This window comes from Salvelinus namaycush, chromosome 37, assembly GCF_016432855.1.
Source record: "Salvelinus namaycush isolate Seneca chromosome 37, SaNama_1.0, whole genome shotgun sequence".
NCBI lineage: Eukaryota > Metazoa > Chordata > Actinopteri > Salmoniformes > Salmonidae > Salvelinus > Salvelinus namaycush.
Window position 1 is genome coordinate 29,380,919 of NC_052343.1, and position 19,098 is coordinate 29,400,016.

The 19,098-nt window shown below is 40.0% G+C and overlaps 1 protein-coding gene across 1 annotated transcript; it reads right to left on the minus strand.

The window, feature by feature from the left end:
- Nucleotides 1-312: 312 nt before the first annotated feature.
- Nucleotides 313-1,507, minus strand: LOC120030965 (zymogen granule membrane protein 16-like). The gene is made up of 3 exons (XM_038976470.1): nucleotides 1,456-1,507; nucleotides 1,011-1,179; nucleotides 313-679 (listed from the first exon to the last, which is right to left on the minus strand). The coding sequence occupies exons 1-3, from the start codon at nucleotides 1,505-1,507 to the stop codon at nucleotides 313-315; spliced, it is 588 nt and encodes a 195-aa protein (XP_038832398.1).
- Between the last annotated feature and the right edge of the window lie 17,591 nt (nucleotides 1,508-19,098).

Sequence of the window (19,098 nt, forward strand, 5' to 3'; positions counted from 1 at the left end):
GATGTATTTTTGTACTGCTTCAAGGGAGGAATCACATCAAAAATTCTTCCAAAGTATTCTAAACATTCAAATTCATTCAGTTTAAATTCTCATGAAGCGCCCATCAGATAGTGATATAAAAAACAGTTCTGTCAGCGTCTATGTCAAACATCCGTCCAACATATAGGGTCAGTTTCCTGGACCCAGATTAAGTTTACTCCTGGACTAAAAAGCATGTTGAATGGAGAATCTCCATTGAAAGTAACTAGTCCAGGACTAGGCTTAATCTGTATCCGGGATACCATCCCAAAGAGCAAGACATACTTTTTTTCCCTAAAAAATAGGAGTTACTGTTTCCAGTGCTGTTTCCAGAGTACTGTTTTCAGCCCCTTCCATGTTCACCAATCCCCAGTGGGCTCCGATGGAGGTGATCCCGGCACCGTTGAAGCGACCGCTGAGCAGCCTCAGCTCATTGCCCATGTTGGCTGGGTAGAAGTTGAAGGAGACTTGGTTGGGCAGGCCGGCTGACAGAGTGCGCCCCCTGTTGGTGGTTAACACCAGGTAGCAGATGTAGTCTGCTGGGTTGTACTTCCCAGACACCTCGACGATGGCCTCTTTATTAAATAGCTCCATCTCCTGCTTTTCACTCCCTTCGCGACCGAACACAGGAGACCAGGTGTTGCCATATCTCAGCTGGAACCTAAAACAGAGGAAGCTTTTCACGTTGGTTGTGTTTTGATAAGGCACATTCAGACAGAGAGAGCAGGTAGCATCAGAGAATATCAAGGAATTACATTTTACATTGTACTCTGGGTTAGATAAAATAACAATATCGTTTGGTCATAAACTGAATATGTAATAAACACAACAAATAAATAAATACAGAAAGAAGAGTGTCTGTTGGGCAGTGTAGTTGGACTGAGTCAGTGGTGTTTGTTGGGTAGTGAAGTTGGACTGAGTAAGTGGTGTGTGTTGGGTAGTGTAGTTGGACTGAGTCAGTGGTGTCTGTTCATGGGTCAGGGTCTGCTCACCCGCTGATGTAGTTGTTGCTGTTGTAGTAGTAGTAGTAGTAGTAGTAGTAGTAGTTGTTGTTGGTCTCCCACACTCTGACTCCTGTGATGCGTCCTTCACCGTAGGAAGCAAATGGGGTGCCAAGTCCCTGACCCACCGCAGAGGAATACGAGTACGGGTCTTTGATGGCTAAAATAACATGGGAAATAAGTTTACTATATTTACTATATTAATAATACATATTTATATATACATCATTTTAATTTTACCAACACATTTCTGAAAGATCTTTACATTATGAATAAAGTGAAGATGAATTAACTAAAGTACATTCTGCAATGATTTAATCCATCAGCTTTTGTCTCAAAGAAGAACCCCTAAGTCTAACTGAAAAAGACAAGTTGGTGAAAGCACAAAAGCTATTATTTAATCTTCACAATTCAGAATTGTATTTTTATTACTCACGCAATGCCGAGCAGCTAGCCAAGAACACTGTGACAACCAGGATTAAGAACATTCTGCAAAAGGGAGGCATCAATACTTAAGACCTTTAATTTCAGTCAATTTTACTCTCACTCCGTTTCACTTTCAATGGTAAAACTTGATTTTTTTTTGTTAATGATGTTTTTCATAGTAGTTTGTCAAAACAAATAAGTCATTTTACCTGTCAGGTCAACCAGTGTTTCCTAGGAGGGAGAAGAAAATAACCTTTTGAAATGTGACGTAACAATCAACAAACCATTCTTGAATGTGAAATGTTCTAAAACGTCTCTAAAAAGGTGAGCCTAGTCTTGTTTACTACAACCACTCTTGTAGTGCTAAGCTGCTGTCACATTCAAAATAATGTCAGATCATTTAATTTAAATTTAGAGGCAAAAGGGCCAAAATGTTTGTGCCCAAGTATCAAGAGATAATGAGTATTAACTTCATAACATTTCCCACAACAGTATCACTCATTAAATACAAGTTTTCTATTTAGTTAGTTGTGTAGTTACCCACAGTGCTATCTTGAGATGTGTGTGAAAACCTGTGAAAGCTTCTTATCTCTCTGTCTCTGCCAGGTCCTTCTAGTCTACTGCTTCCTATTAGAACTGTATTTATACCTGCTGAACATTCCATCAGCTCTAGATGGAAGGAGCATGACATGGAACACCTTTAGTCAGTCACTATAGAGAGAGACATTGTTGTCAGACATTGTTTTCTAATTGGTTGAGGCTATTTTGGGAGAGAGAATCAAGGAAGTACTATGAGGAAATAATAATTGTGTTCTTTTTGAATTGTAACAAATTAATGATCTGAAATAGGGATTAAAAAAATATACAATCGAACAACCGAACAATTCAAAGAATATACCAAAATTGTATGAATGTGTACGAAAATCCCTCAAAGTCAGTCTCCCAATCTTCAGTTGTTTCATTACCCCAAGAGGAACTCCTTCCCTTCAAACATTAACACGCTGAAAAAGACAAGTGGATCTGGTCATTAACAGGATGGTTAGTTCATTGGTTTGCTCAAATACCTACAGTATTTTATTGTAGAATATTTGTTTCAGTACATGTATTTCAATTTAATTCTAGATGTGCAGATGAGATTCAACATTTTTTGTCTCCATTATTGTCCAACGTTTTCTGCAGTTTGTTACAATACTCACATCTTCATTAAATCACTGGCAACCTGTACATGTTACTACAATATGATTTAATTTTCTGCAGATTAACCAGATAAATATCAGTAGAAGTTACAAAGTGAGAAAATAAATAAAAGTTTATATACACATTACTAAGTGAAATACCCTGAGGCACTTGTTACTACCTATCTATAAATGTGATAGTTCAATTAACATATTGTTAGATTACTTGTTAGATATTACTGCATGGTCGGAACAAGAAGCACAAGCATTTCGCTACACTCGCATTAACATCTGCTAACCATGTGTATGCGACCAATAAAATTTGATTTGATTTGATAGTAATACAAATATGTAATGTAGGACTTTATTGATAAAAAATAAAATGTCCAAGAAAAGCACAATTGCTTTTGTGTATGTAGGTTGAGTTATCAATTTCCCTTTAGCTGGAGAAGAATGTGAATTTATTTCAATAACTACCCATTGGGCACACACTGGTTGAATCAACGTTTTTTCCACGTCAACAAGTCAGGCATTTTACCTGTCAGGTCAACCACCCCTAGGGGGGATAAGAAAATACACTTTATTGAATTGTGAAATGTGACGTAACAATCAACAAACTATTCTTGAATGTGAAATGTTCTAAAACAGCTTTAAAAAGTTGAACCTAGTTTTGTTTACTACAATCACCCTTGTAGTGCTGTGCTACTGTCACATTCAAAATAATGTCAGATAATTGAATTTAAATGTAAAGGCAATGAGGCCAAAATGTTTGTACCCAAGTACTAAGAGATGATGAGTATTAACTTCATAACATTTCCCACACAAGTATTATGCATTAAATACAAGTGCACATTTTATTTTTTACCCACAGTGCTATCTTGAGATGTGTGTGAAAACCTGTGAAAGCTTCTTGTCTCTCTGTCTCTGCCAGGTCCTTCTAGTCTACTGCTTCCTCTTAGAACTGTATTTATACCTGCTGAACATTCCATCAGCTCTAGATGGAAGGTGCATGACATGGAACACCTTTATTAACTTACTATAAAATGAATCATGAAACAATTACAAAGATTTTACTGAGTTACAGTTCATATAAGGAAATCAGTCAATTGAAATAAATAAATTAGGCCCTAATCTATGGATTTCACATGACTGTGAATACAGATATACATCTGTTGGTCACAGATACCTTGACAGAGTTGATCAGGCTGTTGACTGTGGAATGTTTGTCGCACTTCTTTTCAATGGCTGTGCGGAGATGCAGGACTTTGGCGGGAACTGGAACACGCTGTCATGCACGTTGATCGGGGGCATTCCAAACATGCTCTGTGGGTGACATGTCTGGTGAGTATGCAGGCCATGGAAGAACTGGGAACCAGGAATTGTGTACAGATCCTTGCGACATGAGGCCGTGCATTATCATGCTGGAACATGTGGTGAAATTTGCGGATGAATGGCACGATAATGGGCCTCAGAATCTCGTCACGGTATCTCTGTGCATTCAAATTGTCTTTGATAAAATGCAATTGTGTTCGTTGTCCATAGCTTATGCCTCCCCATACCATAACCCCACATACACCATGGGGCACTCTTTTCACAAAATTTACATCAGCAAACCACTCGCCCACACGACGTCATACATGTGGTCTGTGGTTGTGAGTCCGGTTGGACGCACTGCGAAACAATCTAAAAACAACGTTGGAGGCGGTTTATGGTAGAGAAGTTAACATTACCTTATCTGGAAACAGCTCTGGTGGACATTCCTGCATTTAGCATGCCAATTGCATGGTCCCTCAAAACTTGAGACTTCAATGACATTGTGTTGTGTGAATAAACTGCAAAATTTAGAGTGGCATTTTATTGTCCCCAGCACAAGGTGTATCTGTATAATGATCATGCTGTTTAAAACCTCTTACAACTATCCCCCCCCCCCCCTTCTTTCTATTTCCTCCTGAAGACATACCCAAATCGAACTGCCTCTAGCTCAGGCCCAGGAGCAAGGATATGCATATTCTTGGTACCATTTGAAAGAAAACACTCTGAAGTTTGTGTAAATGTGAATTGAATGTAGGAGAATATAACACAATAGATCTGGTTTAGATAATACAATGAAAAAAACATACGTTTTTTCTTTTTAATTGTTGTATCATCATCTTTAAAATGAACAAGATAAAACAAACATTCAGATATGAATATGGGGACAATTTCAGTGAAAAACATAAGAGGGCAACAGTACTTGTGCAAAGTTTCAGAATGATAACTTCCAAAATGAGTGTGCTACATGACATTTATCATGAAGTCACCCAGGTGTCCCACACAAGTAGCCCAAATGTACCCAAGTGGCCAAATTGCTGAAGGTATACATTTTGAAACAAATAACTATATACAAAATACCAAAATGGTATTCTAACACACCTCCCAAAAAAATGGAAGGAAAAAAATGGAGAAAAAAAAAATGGGAAAAAAATATATAAAGAAAAAAAATATATACATTTACAAAATAACATGGGTAACTATTTACACACTTTCAATATTTGGAAGACCCTCAGTCCTCTATCAAATCAAATCAATTTATATAGCCCTCAAGAGTAAATATGAACAGTTTACCTCTAGATGGCCCGGGAGGTGTGGAGCCAGAGACAGCAGGGTTCCAGCTGGATGAACCAGCTTCAGAGGGGGATGGACACACGTTGGGGATGGACACGTTGGCGGCAGACACACGCATCTCGACCATGCTCCCTCTAATCCATAATATGTAGACTGAGTTGAGGAAGCATGCGCTGGAGGAAGTATAGCCAATGTGTACTTTACACATTTCATTACATTTTTATATATTGCAAATAAAATGTAAAAACAATCACAAATAATATTTTATATTATTAATTTCAAACAACGGCATTAGCATGAGAAGAACTTACCAGTCCAAAACAGTCCTCCCCGTTCAAAAAATATGCTTCCATGAGTCATGGTCGCTAACTGAGTCGTCTTCCAAAAGCATATGTTTCACTTTCACGGTCAATTTCCTCTATAATTTTGTCTACATTCGTATATCTAGTCTTAGATTTAGCTTTCCCTGACTTATTCGCCATGATTTTCAATATATAAACATCTGAAGATGCTTGTTACCGAAACTGTGCGTAATGAGTTTGGCTACTTCCAGTATGAAACTTCAATGGCGAATGACGATCTTTACGCTGGAGTTTACTACATGGGTTGGTCTTCCAAAACACAAACATTAGATATTGCCGTTTACCTCTGCTCATTGGCTATCTACCCAGCTAGATTTCAAGACGATCAGTGGTCATTGGGTTAAAATACAGTCAATCAACGAAACAGCGGTCATATAATTGGTGCACAATAATGTCGTTACTTGTTGTCTTCCAATCATTTTTTTCGGGTCATTTCGCGGGCGAAATGACCCATCAAGTTTGGTTGTGTTACAAACAAACAGTTGATTGCAAGGAAACCAAAGATGACTGAATAAAGTCAGGTTTAGTCTGTGTATTTATGTAGAATGTTTCGTCGAAAATTGAATGACACGAAATTCAACGAGATAAGCGTTCACAAAATGTTTTGTGTTAGGCTATAAAAATGGATTTAACCGAACAAAAGACCATTCATTGTGTAACAATGAGCCTTGGGATTGCAAACAGAGCAAGATCTTCAAAGGTAAACGATTTATTTCATTGCTATCTGTGATTTTGTTACGCCTGTGCTGGTTGAAAAAAGTAGTTTGGTATGGGGCTCTGTGCTCAGATAATCGCATCGTATTCTTTCGCAGTAAATCTTTTTTTAAATCTGACAACGCAGTTGGATTAGCAAGATTCTAGGCTTTTGAAGCATGTGAGACACTTGTTTTTTCAGGAATGTTTAATATGACAATTTGTGGCGATCACCGTATGTTGTCGAATTCAAACCCGTATCCGGGATCCGTAGATCAGAGAAGTTAACCTCTTAGTGCTAGGGGTCAGATTTTTTTAATTAAAAAAAAAAACGTACCCAACGTAAACGGACATTTTCTCTGGCCCAGATCGTAGAATATGCATATAATTTACAGATTAGGAAAGGAAACACTCCAAAGTTTCCAAAACTGTCAAAATATTGTCTGTGAGAAAAATAATACTTATTCTGCAAGCGAAATCCTGAGTAAAAAGTAACCCGGAAGTGATATATATATATATATTTTTAAATCTTTGTTTCCTGGCCTGTCTAACCTCCATTTAAAGGGGTATCAACCAGATTCTTTTCCCAATGGCTTCCTCGGGCTGTGGCCAGGCTTTAGACATAGTTTCAGGCTTTTATTTTGAAAAATGTGCGAGATGTTTCAAAAGAGGTCAGGTGTCCTCTGAATATTTCCTGCGCGCCAGGGAGGAGCTCACCATTTTCCTTTTCTCTCTTAAAACTTCTTCTCAATAGGGGGTTCTGTTTGCACTTTGTAATAATTTCGTTCCCAAATTAAACTGCCTCGTACTCAATTCTTGCTCGTACAATATGCATATTATTATTACTATTGGATAGAAAACACTCTCTAGTTTCTAAAACCGTTTGAATTATATCTGTGAGTAAAACAGAACTCGAGTTAGAGCATTTTTCCTATGAGGATGTGAGAATGCAGAATTATGCAAGCTGTTCCCAGGTCAGTTTATTAATTTGCCTGTCTTCTATTGGTTGAGATGCACTGCATACGCCTTCCCCTGGATGTCAGCGAATAGTGAGATTTGAAATGGAGTCTCTAGGCAGATCTGAGAGGTTATAAATAGCTTGGGAACGAAGGGTCCGGTCTTTGTTCACTTCGCTCTGACGCAGGAAGGACCTTGGCATGTCGTAGTAGAAAGCTCCGGTTATAGCTCTTAGATATATCCGGCTCTGTTTTTATTCGATATAGCTGTTAAAGACATCATAATGTTGTTATTTTAAACCGAGTTATATCAGTTTATGTCAGTATATTGCGATTTTCGGATATTTATTAGTGTTGCATTCTAGGGAGTTGGTGATGTCTGGCCCACATGGCTAATGTTTACTGCTAATTGCAACGTTGAAGACTACATTCTACAACCGAGCAACGATTCTTTTGGACAAAGGACAACTTTCCCAAGATTCTGATGGAAGCACATCAAAAAGTAAGAACTATTTATGCTGTTAATTCGTTGTTCTGTTGAAAAATGTAAAATGCATAATCCGCCATTAATTTCCGTGCGGTCTCGCTTTAACGCACGCTGTATGTCGTAGTAACGTTAATTTTAAAAATGTGACACAGCGATTGCATTAAGAACTAATGTATCTTTCATTTGCTGTCCAACCTGTATTTTTTAGTCAAGTTTATGATTAGTTATCGATTAGAATAGGTGCCTCTCCCAAGATTTTTCCTGACATTTTCTTTGCAGCTTGGCTACTTTTCTCATTGTATAACCACGATTTGTGCCGCTAAATATGCACATTTTCGAACAAACTCTATATGTATTGTGTAATATGATGTTATAGGACTGTCATCTGAAGAATTCTGAGCAGGTCAGTGAAAAAATTAATATCTTTTGCTGGGTTATACGTTATCGCTATTTTTGGCTTGAATCAATGCTGTTGTGTGGTTTGCTATTGTGGTAAGCTAATATAATGCTATATTGTGTTTTCGCTGTAAAACACTTAAAAAATCTGAAATATTGGCTGGATTCACAAGATCTTTGTCTTTCATTTGCTGTACGCTGTGTATTTTTCAGAAATGTTTTATGATGAGTATTTAGGTAATTCACGTTGCTCTCTGTAGTTATTCTAGTCGCTTTGGTGAGAGTTGTGATGGTGGCTGCAATGGTAAACTATGATTTATACCTGAAATATGCACATTTTTCTAACAAAACATATGCTATACAATAAATATGTTATCAGACTGTCATCCGATGAAGTTGTTTCTTGGTTAGTGGCTATTTATATCTTTATTTGGTCGAATTTGTGATAGCTACCTATGCAGGAAAAAAATGGTGGAGTAAAAAAAGTGGTGTCTTTTGCTAACGTGGTTAGCTAATAGATTTACATATTGTGTCTTCCCTGTAAAACATTTTAAAAATCAGAAATGATGGCTGGATTCACAAGATGTGTATCTTTCATCTGGTGTCTTGGACTTGTGATTTAATGATATTTAGATGCTAGTATTTACTTGTGACGCTATGCTAGGCTATGCTAGTCAGCTTTTTTACTGATGGGGGTGCTCCCGGATCCGGGATTGGGAGGAATTAGAGGTTAATGAATAGGTTATGCTCCGGTTGAAATATTATCGATTATGTTTGTTAAAGACAACCTGAGGTTTGATTATAAAAAACATTTTAAATGTTTCTATGACCATTTCGGATACTTTTTGGGATTTGTCGAACGGAACACGGCTTTTGTTTTCTCAAAATAATGCGCAACCCAAATTGCGTTTTTTTGTGATAAAAGTAATATTTATCGAACAAAAAGAACATTTGTTGTGTAACTGGGAGTCTCGTGAGTGGAAACACCCGAAGATTATCAAAGGTAAGCGATTAATTTTATTGCTTTTCTTACTTTCGTGACCAAGCTAACCAAGCTAATATAAGGCTAAGCTGTTATAGCATTGAAAGCTACACTCACAAAAGCTTGGATTTCTTTCACTGTAAAATATATTTTCAAAATCTGACACGATAGGTGGATTAACAACAAGCTAAACTGTGTTTTGGTATATTTCACTTGTGATTGCATGATTATAAATATTTTTTGTAATATTTTTTAATCTGATACGTTTGGAAATTTTCATCTTCCTTTCAGGACCGGAACGAGGCTGTAGTTTTCTCATCATAATGCGCAACCCAAATGGTTTTTTTGTGTGATAAAAGTTATATTTATCGAACAAAAGGAAGATTTGTTGTGTAACTGGGAGTCTCGTGAGTGGAAACCTCCGAAGATTAATTTTATTGCTTTTCACACTTTCGTGACCATGCTAATTTGGGGCTAGCTGATGTAGCATTGAAAGCTACACTCACAAAAGCTTGGATTTCTTTCGCTGTAAAATATATTTTCAAAATCTGACACCATAGGTGGATTAACAAGCTGTGTTTTGGTATATTTCACTTGTGATTGCATGATTATAAATATTTTTAGGAATATTTTTGAATTTGGCACCCTGCAATTCAGCGGTTGTTTAGGAAAGTGAACCCGTATTCGGTATCCGTAGCGCAGAAAAGTTAACAGCAAAAGCACACCATATGATTATATTAGGTCTGAGCCTAGTCACAAAAACACACACAGCCATTTTCCAGCCAAAGAGAGGAGTCACAAAAAGCAGAAATAGAGATAAAATGAATCACTAACCTTTGATGATCTTCATCAGGTGGCACTCATAGGACTTCCTGTTACACAATGTATGTTTTCTTCGATAAAGTTCATATTTATATCCAAAAATCTCAGTTTACATTGGTGCTTTATGTTCAGTAATGTTGTGCCTCGAAAACATCCGGCAAATTTTCAGAGAGCCACATCAATTTACAGAAATACTCATAATAAACTTTGATAAAAGATACAAGTATTATGCACAGAATTGTAGATATACTTCTTCTTAATGCAACTGCTGTGTCAGATTTCAAAAAAGCTTTAGGGAAAAAGCAAACCATGCAATAATCTGAGTACGGCGCTCAGACACAAAAACAAGCCATGCAGATACCTGCCATGTTGTGAAGTCAGTAAATTATAAATATTCACTTACCTTTGATGATCTTCATCAGAATGCACTCCCAGGAATCCCAGTTCCACAATAAATGTTTGTCTTGTTCGATAAAGTCCATCATTTATGTCCAAATACCTCCTTTTGTTAGCGCGTTTGGTAAATAAATCCAAACTCACGAGGCGCGGGCAAGTCCAGACGAAAGTTCAGACGAAAAGTTCAAAAAGTTATATTACAGTTCGTAGAAACATGTCAAACGATGTATAGAATCAATCTTTAGGATGTTTTAACATAACTCTTCAATAATGTTCCAACCGGAGAATTCCTTTGTCTTTAGAATTGCAATGGAACGCAGGTCGCTCTCACGTGTGCGCTCGTGATCAGCTCATGCCACTCTGGCAGACCTCTGGTTGAATCAGCTCTCATTCGCCCCCACCTCACAGTAGAAGCCTCAAACAAGGTTCTAAAGACTGTTGACATCTAGTGGAAGCCGTAGGAAGTGCAATATGACCCCATAGACACTGTATATTCGATAGGCAATGAGTTGAAAAACTACAGACCTCAGATTTCCCACTTCCTGGTTGGATTTTTCTCAGGTTTTCACCTGCCATATGAGTTCTGTTATACTCACAGACATCATTAAAAAATATAGAAACTTCAGAGTGTTTTCTATCCAATACTACTAATAATATGCATATATTAGCTTCTGGGCCTGAGTAGCAGGAAGTTTACTCTGGGCACGCTTTTCATCCAAACATGAAAATGCTGCCCCATGTCCCAAACAGGTTAAAGGCACAGTCAACTTAGTGGATGTAAGCATCTGACCCACTGGAATTGTGATACAGTGAATTATAAGTGAAATAATCTGTCTGTAAACAATTGTTGGAAAATGTACTTGTGTCATGCACAATGTAGATGGCCTAACCAACTTGCCAAAACTATAGTTTGTTAACAAGAAATGTGTGGAGTGGTTGAAAACGAGTTTTAATGACTCCAACCTAAGAGATTGTAAACCTCCGACTTCAACTGTACATGATCCAGCAGGCAATTGACAACTATCGCGTACAATCACATGACTGTATCTTGCAGTCTGTGCCTAATGCCTGTACAGAGCTGGGTAAAAAAAAACAGAGCTGGATAAAAAACATAGCTGGATAAATAACAGAGCTGGGTAAAAAACAAAGCTGGATAAAAAACATAGCTGGATAAATAACAGTGCTGGATAAAAAAAACATAGCTGGGTAAAAAACATAGCTGGATAAATAACAGTGCTGGATAAAAAAAACATAGCTGGGTAAAAAACAGTGCTGGGTAAAAAAAAAAGGTCTGGGTAAATAACAGAGCTGGGGGAAAAAACAGAGCTGGATAAAAAACATAGCTGGATAAATAACAGAGCTGGGGGGAAAAACAGAGCTGGATATAAAACAGAGCTGATAAATAAACAGAGCAGGTAAAAACCGAGCTTGGTTAAAAACAGAGCTGGGTATATAAACAGAGCTGGGTAAAAACAGAGCTGGGTAAAAATAGAGCTGGATAAAAAACTGAGCTGGATAAAAACAGAGCTGGATAAAAAACAGAGATGGGTAAAAAACATAGATGGATAAAAAACAGAGCTGGATAAAAAAAGTGTTCCAGTTGTCTGCGCCGTCCACTTGGAACTATAATTTTTTTTTTTTAAAGGTAAAAAAAAAAAGATTCCAACAATATATTTCAAATTCATCTGATATTGGTATATGTATGTAATTTTTTATTTTGTTTAGAGTGTATCTTTTTTGAATTCCTATTTCAAATAATTATATTGTAACAAATAAGAGGAAAGAACATCCTCTAACTTATTTCCTTGACAAGCCCTCCCAAAGTAGCCTCGGCCAATTAGAAAACAAGCTAATGATATGTTCAGCATGTATGAATGCAGGAGTTCTAAGAGGAAGCAGTAGAATAGAAGGACCTGGCAGAGACAGAGAGATGAGAAGCTCTTACAGGTTCAGGCCAGGTACACAACTAACAAAATAGAAAATGTGCAATTGTAACACATGATACTGGTCTGGGAGCCCTGCATTAGAATATGTCAACATAGTGACATTGTAGTTGTATGTCACAAAGCACGGGAATATATCACTTATAATGATGACAGTAAGAAATTGCAACATGTTGATTAAAAAAAAGAATCTTTATTTAACTAGGCATGTCAGTTAAGAACAGTTAAGAACAAATTCTTATTTTCAATGATGGCCTTGTTCAGGGGCAAAATGACAGATTTTTACCTTGTCAGCAGGGGAATTGATCTTGCAACCTTTCAGTTACTAGTCCAGCGCTCTAACCGATAGTCTACCTGCCACCCCAGGTAGGTATTCTATCTCTTAATACTTGGCCATATAATATCCCCTTGGAGTCGATTGATGCACCGATGCATCCATGTAAGTAACATAATAATAAAAAAACATCAGTTTAAGCTAGAGATAATCTTTGCGTTGGATGCGTCTCAATCCACTGCTTCGCCGATGTAGCATTTCTGCATCTGCGGTGAAAAGTGTCAGAGCTAGAGCTGTGTTTGTCAGACCATGAGACATGCCAAACATCTGTCTCCTCCCGAAAGTATTATGACCACTCTATTGAAAGATGAGACTCGCATGAACATACATTTTTTTACTGTCCTTTTCGCCATTTATGAATGTGTTATTCAATGCATTCTATAGGCTTTAGCAGCTAAAGCTTATAGAAAACAAATAATTGTTTGACAAACTGTGGGGATAGCTAAAGGGGTCCTAAAAATCCAAATGAAATAGCTAAATGATCCCTAGTATGACCATGTTAAATGTGAGGGTGTTGGTGAATGGAGAAAGGTGGAGTCAGGCGCAGGACACAGAGATGAGTATAGTCCGACAGTTTACTCATAAATGAAGAATAATATTCCAACACGGAAAACACAAAAATCCAAAGCACAAGAACACGAACCCACATGACAAACAATAACGCACAAAACAGAGAGGGAAGCCAGAGGGTTAAATAAGGAACATAATTCATGGAATAGAAATCAGGTGTGTATAATGAAGACAAAACCAAACGAAAATGAAACATGGATCGGTGCCGACTAGAAAGCCGGTGACGTCGACCGCCGAACGCCGCCCGAACAAGGAGAGGGACCAACTTCGGCGGAAGTCGTGACAGTACCCCCCCCCCCCCCCCCTTGACGTGCGGCTCCAGCAGCGCGCCGACACCGGCCTCGGGGACGACCCGGAGGACGAGGCACAGGGCGATCTGGATGGAGGCGGTGAAATTCCTGCGGTAATGATGGATCTAGGATGTCCTCCACCGGCACCCAGCATCTCTCCTCCGGACCGTACCCCTCCCAGTCCACGAGGTACTGAAGGCCTCTCGCCCGACGTCTTGAGTCCATGATGGCTCGCACAGTATACGCCGGGGCCCCCTCGATGTCCAGAGGGGGCGGAGGAACCTCCCGCACCTGGAGGTGCTGGAGCGGACCAGCCACCACCGGCCTGAGGAGAGGCACATGGAACAAGGGGTTAATACGGTAATCAGGGGGGAGTTGTAACCTATAACAAACCTCGTTCAATCTCCTCAGGACTTTAACTTCTTGACGCACGGATCCCTTTAGCGGGATAATTTTCGTAAACAACAGCTGAATTGCAGAGCGCCAAATTAAAAAAAACACTAAAAATATTTATAATCATGAAATCACAAGTGAAATATACCAAAACACAGCTGAGCTTGTTGTTAATCCACCTATCGTGTCAGATTTTGAAAATATGCTTTACAGCAAAAGCAATCCAAGGGTTTGTGAGTTTATCAATCACTAGACAAAACAGTAAGAACAGCTAGCCGCAAATTAGCTTGGTCACGAAAGTCAGAAAAGCAATAAAATGAATCGCTTACCTTTGATGATCTTCGGATGTTTGCACTCACAAGACTCCCAGTTACACAATAAATGTTCTTTTTGTTCGATAAAGATTAGTTTTATAACCAAAAACCGACATTTGGTTTGCGCGTTATGTTCAGAAAACCACAGGCTCGTTCCGGTCCTGAAGGGCAGACGAAAATTTCTAAAAGTATCCGTAATGTTTGTAGTAACATGTCAAACGTTTTTTATAATCAATCCTCAGGTTGTTTTTAACATACATAATCGATAATATTTAACCTATGTTTGAACCGACTAAGCTATAACTCTGTGGAGATAAGGGAAGACAGCTCAAGCCCCTCTAGGTTTTCCGTATCTGGGGGGGAACTGTCAGCTAAGTGGTAATAAACTGTGGAGAGATTTCAGGAGATAATCCAGATATTGTGTGTAAGGTATGTGCGTAAGTGTGTTGGAATGGACTTTTGATCAGCTTTGTCCTTATCGGAGAAGAGGAGGGACATTTAGAAAGCTATGACTCTGTGTGTGATATATAACCTAATGTACAGTGGGGAGAACAAGTATTTGATACACTGCCGATTTTGCAGGTTTTCCTACTTACAAAGCATGTAGAGGTCTGTAATTTTTATCATAGGTACACTTCATCTGTGAGAGACGGAATCTGGCCTAGCCAGTCTCCAGACCTGAACCCAATAGAAAATCTTTGGAGGGAGCTGAAAGTCCGTATTGCCCAGCGACAGCCCCGAGACCTGAAGGATCTGGAGAAGGTCTGTATGGAGGAGTGGGCCAAAATCCCTGCTGCAGTGTTTGCAAACCTGGTCAAGAACTACAGGAAACGTATGATCTCTGCAATTGCAAACAAAGGTTTCTGTACCAAATATTAAGTTCTGCTTTTCTGATGTATCAAATACTTATGTCATGCAATAAAATGCAAATTAATTACTTAAAAATCATACAATGTGATTTTCTGGATTTTTGTTTTAGATTCCGTCTCTCACAGTTGAAGTGTACCTATGATAAAAATTACAGAACTCTACATGCTTTGTAAGTAGGAAAACCTGCAAAATCAGCAGTGTATCAAATACTTGTTCTCCCCACTGTACATGGTTTTTGGTCAGAGCTCTCTCGAGAATAAATGCTATTGATTAATTTGGTGGCTGGTCTTTGTCTATTTTATGCAAATAAGGATCTTACAAATTCTTAGAAACGGACAGAGTGTTTGCTTTATTATAATTAAATTGGTTAATGAACATATAGGAAACAAATCCCTTCATCAACCCTGTCCGTGCAGGTCCCTGAAAATCTCATCTACAAAGGATTGGAAGACTGATGGAGCATTCATTAACCCGTACGGCATGACGAGATATTCATAGTGCCCAGATATGGTGCTAAATGCCGTCTTCCACTCATCCCCCGCCTTAATACGTACCAGGTTGTACGCGCTCCTGAGGTCCAATTTTGTGAAGAAGCGCGCCCCGTGCAATGACTCTGTCATACTGGCTATGAGAGGTAGTGGGTAACTGTATTTTACCGTGATTTGATTCAAACCTCGATAGTCTATAAACGGGCACAAACCTCCATCCTTCTTCACAAAAAAGAAACTTGAGACAGGTGAAATGGAAGGCCGAATGTATCCCTGTCCCAGAGAGTCGGTGACATATGTTTCCATAGCCGCCGTCTCCTCCTGTGACAGAGGATACACGTGACTCTTGGGAAGTGCAGCGTCTACCAGGAGATTTATCGCACAATCCCCCTGTCGATGGGGTGGTAATTGAGTCGCCTTCTTTTTACAGAAGGCGAGTGCCAAATTGGCATATTCGGGAGGAATGTGCATGGTGGATACCTGGTTTGGACTCTCCACCGTAGTGGCACCTAAGGAAACACCTACACACTTCCCTGAGCACTGACGGGACCATCCCTTGAGAGCCCTCTGTTGCCAAGAAATAGTGGGATCATGAGAGGCCAACCAGGGAAGGCCCAACACAACAGGATACGCAGGAGAGTCGATCAGAAAGAGACTAATTCTCTCCTCATGACTCTCCTGCGTTATCAAACGGAGTGGAGCTGTGACCTCCCTGATTAGCCCTGACCCCAAAGGACAACTATCTAAGGCATGTACAGGGAAGGGAACATCAACAGGAACAATAGGGATCCCTAAACTAAGTGCAAAAGTACAGTCAATAAAGTTCCCAGCGCCTTATGCTGGGACTGCTGGGAAAACTCAGGAAATGCTATATACAACCACATGTGTGCAACAGGGGGCTCTGGGTGAGGTGTGTGCCTACTCACCTGAGATGATCCACCAGTGCTCCGCCTGCCACCTCTACTCCCTGGAGAACCTCCCCAGCACCAACCAGCAGTGTCCTCTGCGGCCACAGGTGGTGCAGGGAATGGTCCCCCCTCCGGTTCCCCTCATAGCAGCACCTCCCAGCTCCATCGGGGTAGGATCAGAGGTGCTGGGGGGTGGAACTGACGGACCCCGATCCGGACGTCCGCGGGAGGCCAACAGGCTATCCAACCGGATGGATAGGTCCACCAGCTGGTCCAGGTTAAGGGTGGTGTCCCTGCAGGCTAGCTCCCTACGAACGTCCTCTGGTAAACTACACCTGTAGTGATCGATCAGGGCCCGCTCATTCCATCCCGCGCCGGCGGCCAGAGTTCTAAAGTCCAGAGCGAACCTTTGAGCGCTCCTCATCCCCCGTCTTAAATGGAACAAGCGTTACCCCGCCTCTCTCACTTCAGGTGGATGATCGAAAACCGCCCGGAAGCGGCGGGTCAAATCTTCGTAGTTGTCCAACGTCGGGCCTTCTCTTCCCCAGATGGCGTTGGCCCAGACCAGTGCTTCTCCAGTCAGACAAGAGATGAGGGCGCTCACTCTCTCGCGTCCCGAGGGGGCCGGCTGAACAGCTGCCAGGTAGAGTTCCAGCTGGAGTAGGATCCCCTGGCACCCGGCAGCCGTTCCATCATACGCTCCCGGGAGCGAGAGCCGAATCCCCCTGGATCCTGATGAAGGAGGTGTGGACATCTGGGTCGGTTGTTGTGGGAGCTGGAGAGGTGCTGATGGGTTGACCGGAAAACCCCCTCTCTCCCATCGTTCCATGGTTTGCAGCACGCGATCCATGGCTGTACCCAGACTCTGTAACATGGTCGCGTGCTGCTGAACACGCTCCTCCATTAAGAGAGGAGGGCTGGCTGTACCTGCTGACTCTATTTGATGGTGCGTTATTCTGTGAGGGTGTTGGTGAATGGAGAAAGGTGGAGTCAGGCGCAGGACACAGTCATGAGTATAGTCCGACAGTTTACTCATAAATGAAGAATAATATTCCAACACGGAAAACACAAAAATCCAAAGCACAAGAACACGAACCCACATGACAAACAATAACGCACAAAACAGAGAGGGAAGCCAGAGGGTTAAATAAGGAACATAATTCATGGAATAGAAATCAGGTGTGTATAATGAAGACAAAACCAAACGGAAATTAAACATGGATTGGTGGCGAGTAGAAAGCCGGTGACGTCGATCGCCGAACGCCGCCCAAACAAGGAGAGGTACTAACTTCGGCGGAAGTCGTGACATTAAAACAATTCCATATGTCAGTTTACACCCATTGTTGTAGGCTCTAAAGAAATACATATTTTGGCCCTATTTCATCTAAATTTAGAATATACGATCGGACATCTGTTTGGCAGTAGCTTAGCACTGCAGGAGTGATTGTAGGAAACAAGAGTAGATTCAACTTTTTAAATCTGTTTAACCTCTTTGGGCTGCAGGGGCAGTATTGAGTAGCCTGGATAAAAGGTGCCCATTTCAAACGGCCTCGTACTCAATTCTTGCTCGTACAATATGCATATTATTATTACTATTGGATAGAAAACACTCTAGTTTCTAAAACCGTTTGAATTATATCTGTGAGTAAAACAGAACTCATTTTGCAGCAAACTTCCTGACAGGAAGTGGAAAATCTGAAATCGATGCTCTGTTCTAGGGCCTACCTATAAATGTCCTTGATATTTATTAGTATACATGCACTTCATACGTCTTCCACTAGATGTCGACAGGCAGTGAGAGAAGAAATGGAGTGTATAACTTGATCTGGGGTCGAATAAAAGCTCTTTGTATGACGTGTCACCAGTTTCCTGTTTTCTGGAGCGCGCGAGAAGGGACCTGGTATTGCCTTCTGAAAAGCTGTCGTTATAGACGACTAATATCTCCGGCTTTGATTTTATTTGATACATGTGACAATATCATTGTAAAGTATGTTTTTTCAATATAGTTTTATTAGATTATTGAAATTTTTTCGGGACGTTAGGCGTGTTGCTTTGTCTGCGTATGTTCAGGAAGGAGAGCTTCGCGCCACTTTGCTAGCTTTCCGTGCTAATTGACTGGAGAAGAGGACATTCTAAATCCAAACAACGATTGTTCTGGACAAAGGACCCCTTGTACAACATTCTGATGGAAGATCGTCAAAAGTAGGACCCATTTTATGATGCTATTTCATATATCTGTCGAACATGTTGTACTAGTAGTTTGCGCCCAGATTTTGGGCACTCTCTCGCTATAACTAAGCTGGATGTCGTAATGAAGTTATTTTTAGAATTCTAACACGGCGATTGCATTAAGAACTAGTGTATCTATCATTTCCTATACAACATGTATTTTTTAGTAACGTTTATGTATAGTTATTTGGTCAGAATAGTTGAGTGTCATAAAAATATCCGCACATTCTGGGAAAAAGATGCTACGTTAGCACAATGTATAACCACTGATTTCAGCTCTAAATATGCACATTTTCGAACAAAACATAAGTGTATGTATAACCTGATGTTATAGGACTGTCATCTGATGAAGCTTATCAAGGTTAGTCAAAAATTATATATCTTTTGCTGGTTTGTTACGATCGCTAACTTTTGCTGCTGGTAAATGGCTTGTGTTTCTGG

Coding starts and splice junctions, on each gene's coding strand:
- LOC120030965 (XM_038976470.1), bottom strand. CDS start 1,507: ATGTTCTTAATCCTGGTTGTCACAGTGTTCTTGGCTAGCTGCTCGGCA. Junction 1,180..1,455: donor GGCTAGCTGCTCGGCATTGC/GTGAGTAATAAA, acceptor ATGTTATTTTAG/CCATCAAAGACCCGTACTCG. Junction 680..1,010: donor AGCAACAACTACATCAGCGG/GTGAGCAGACCC, acceptor CCTCTGTTTTAG/GTTCCAGCTGAGATATGGCA.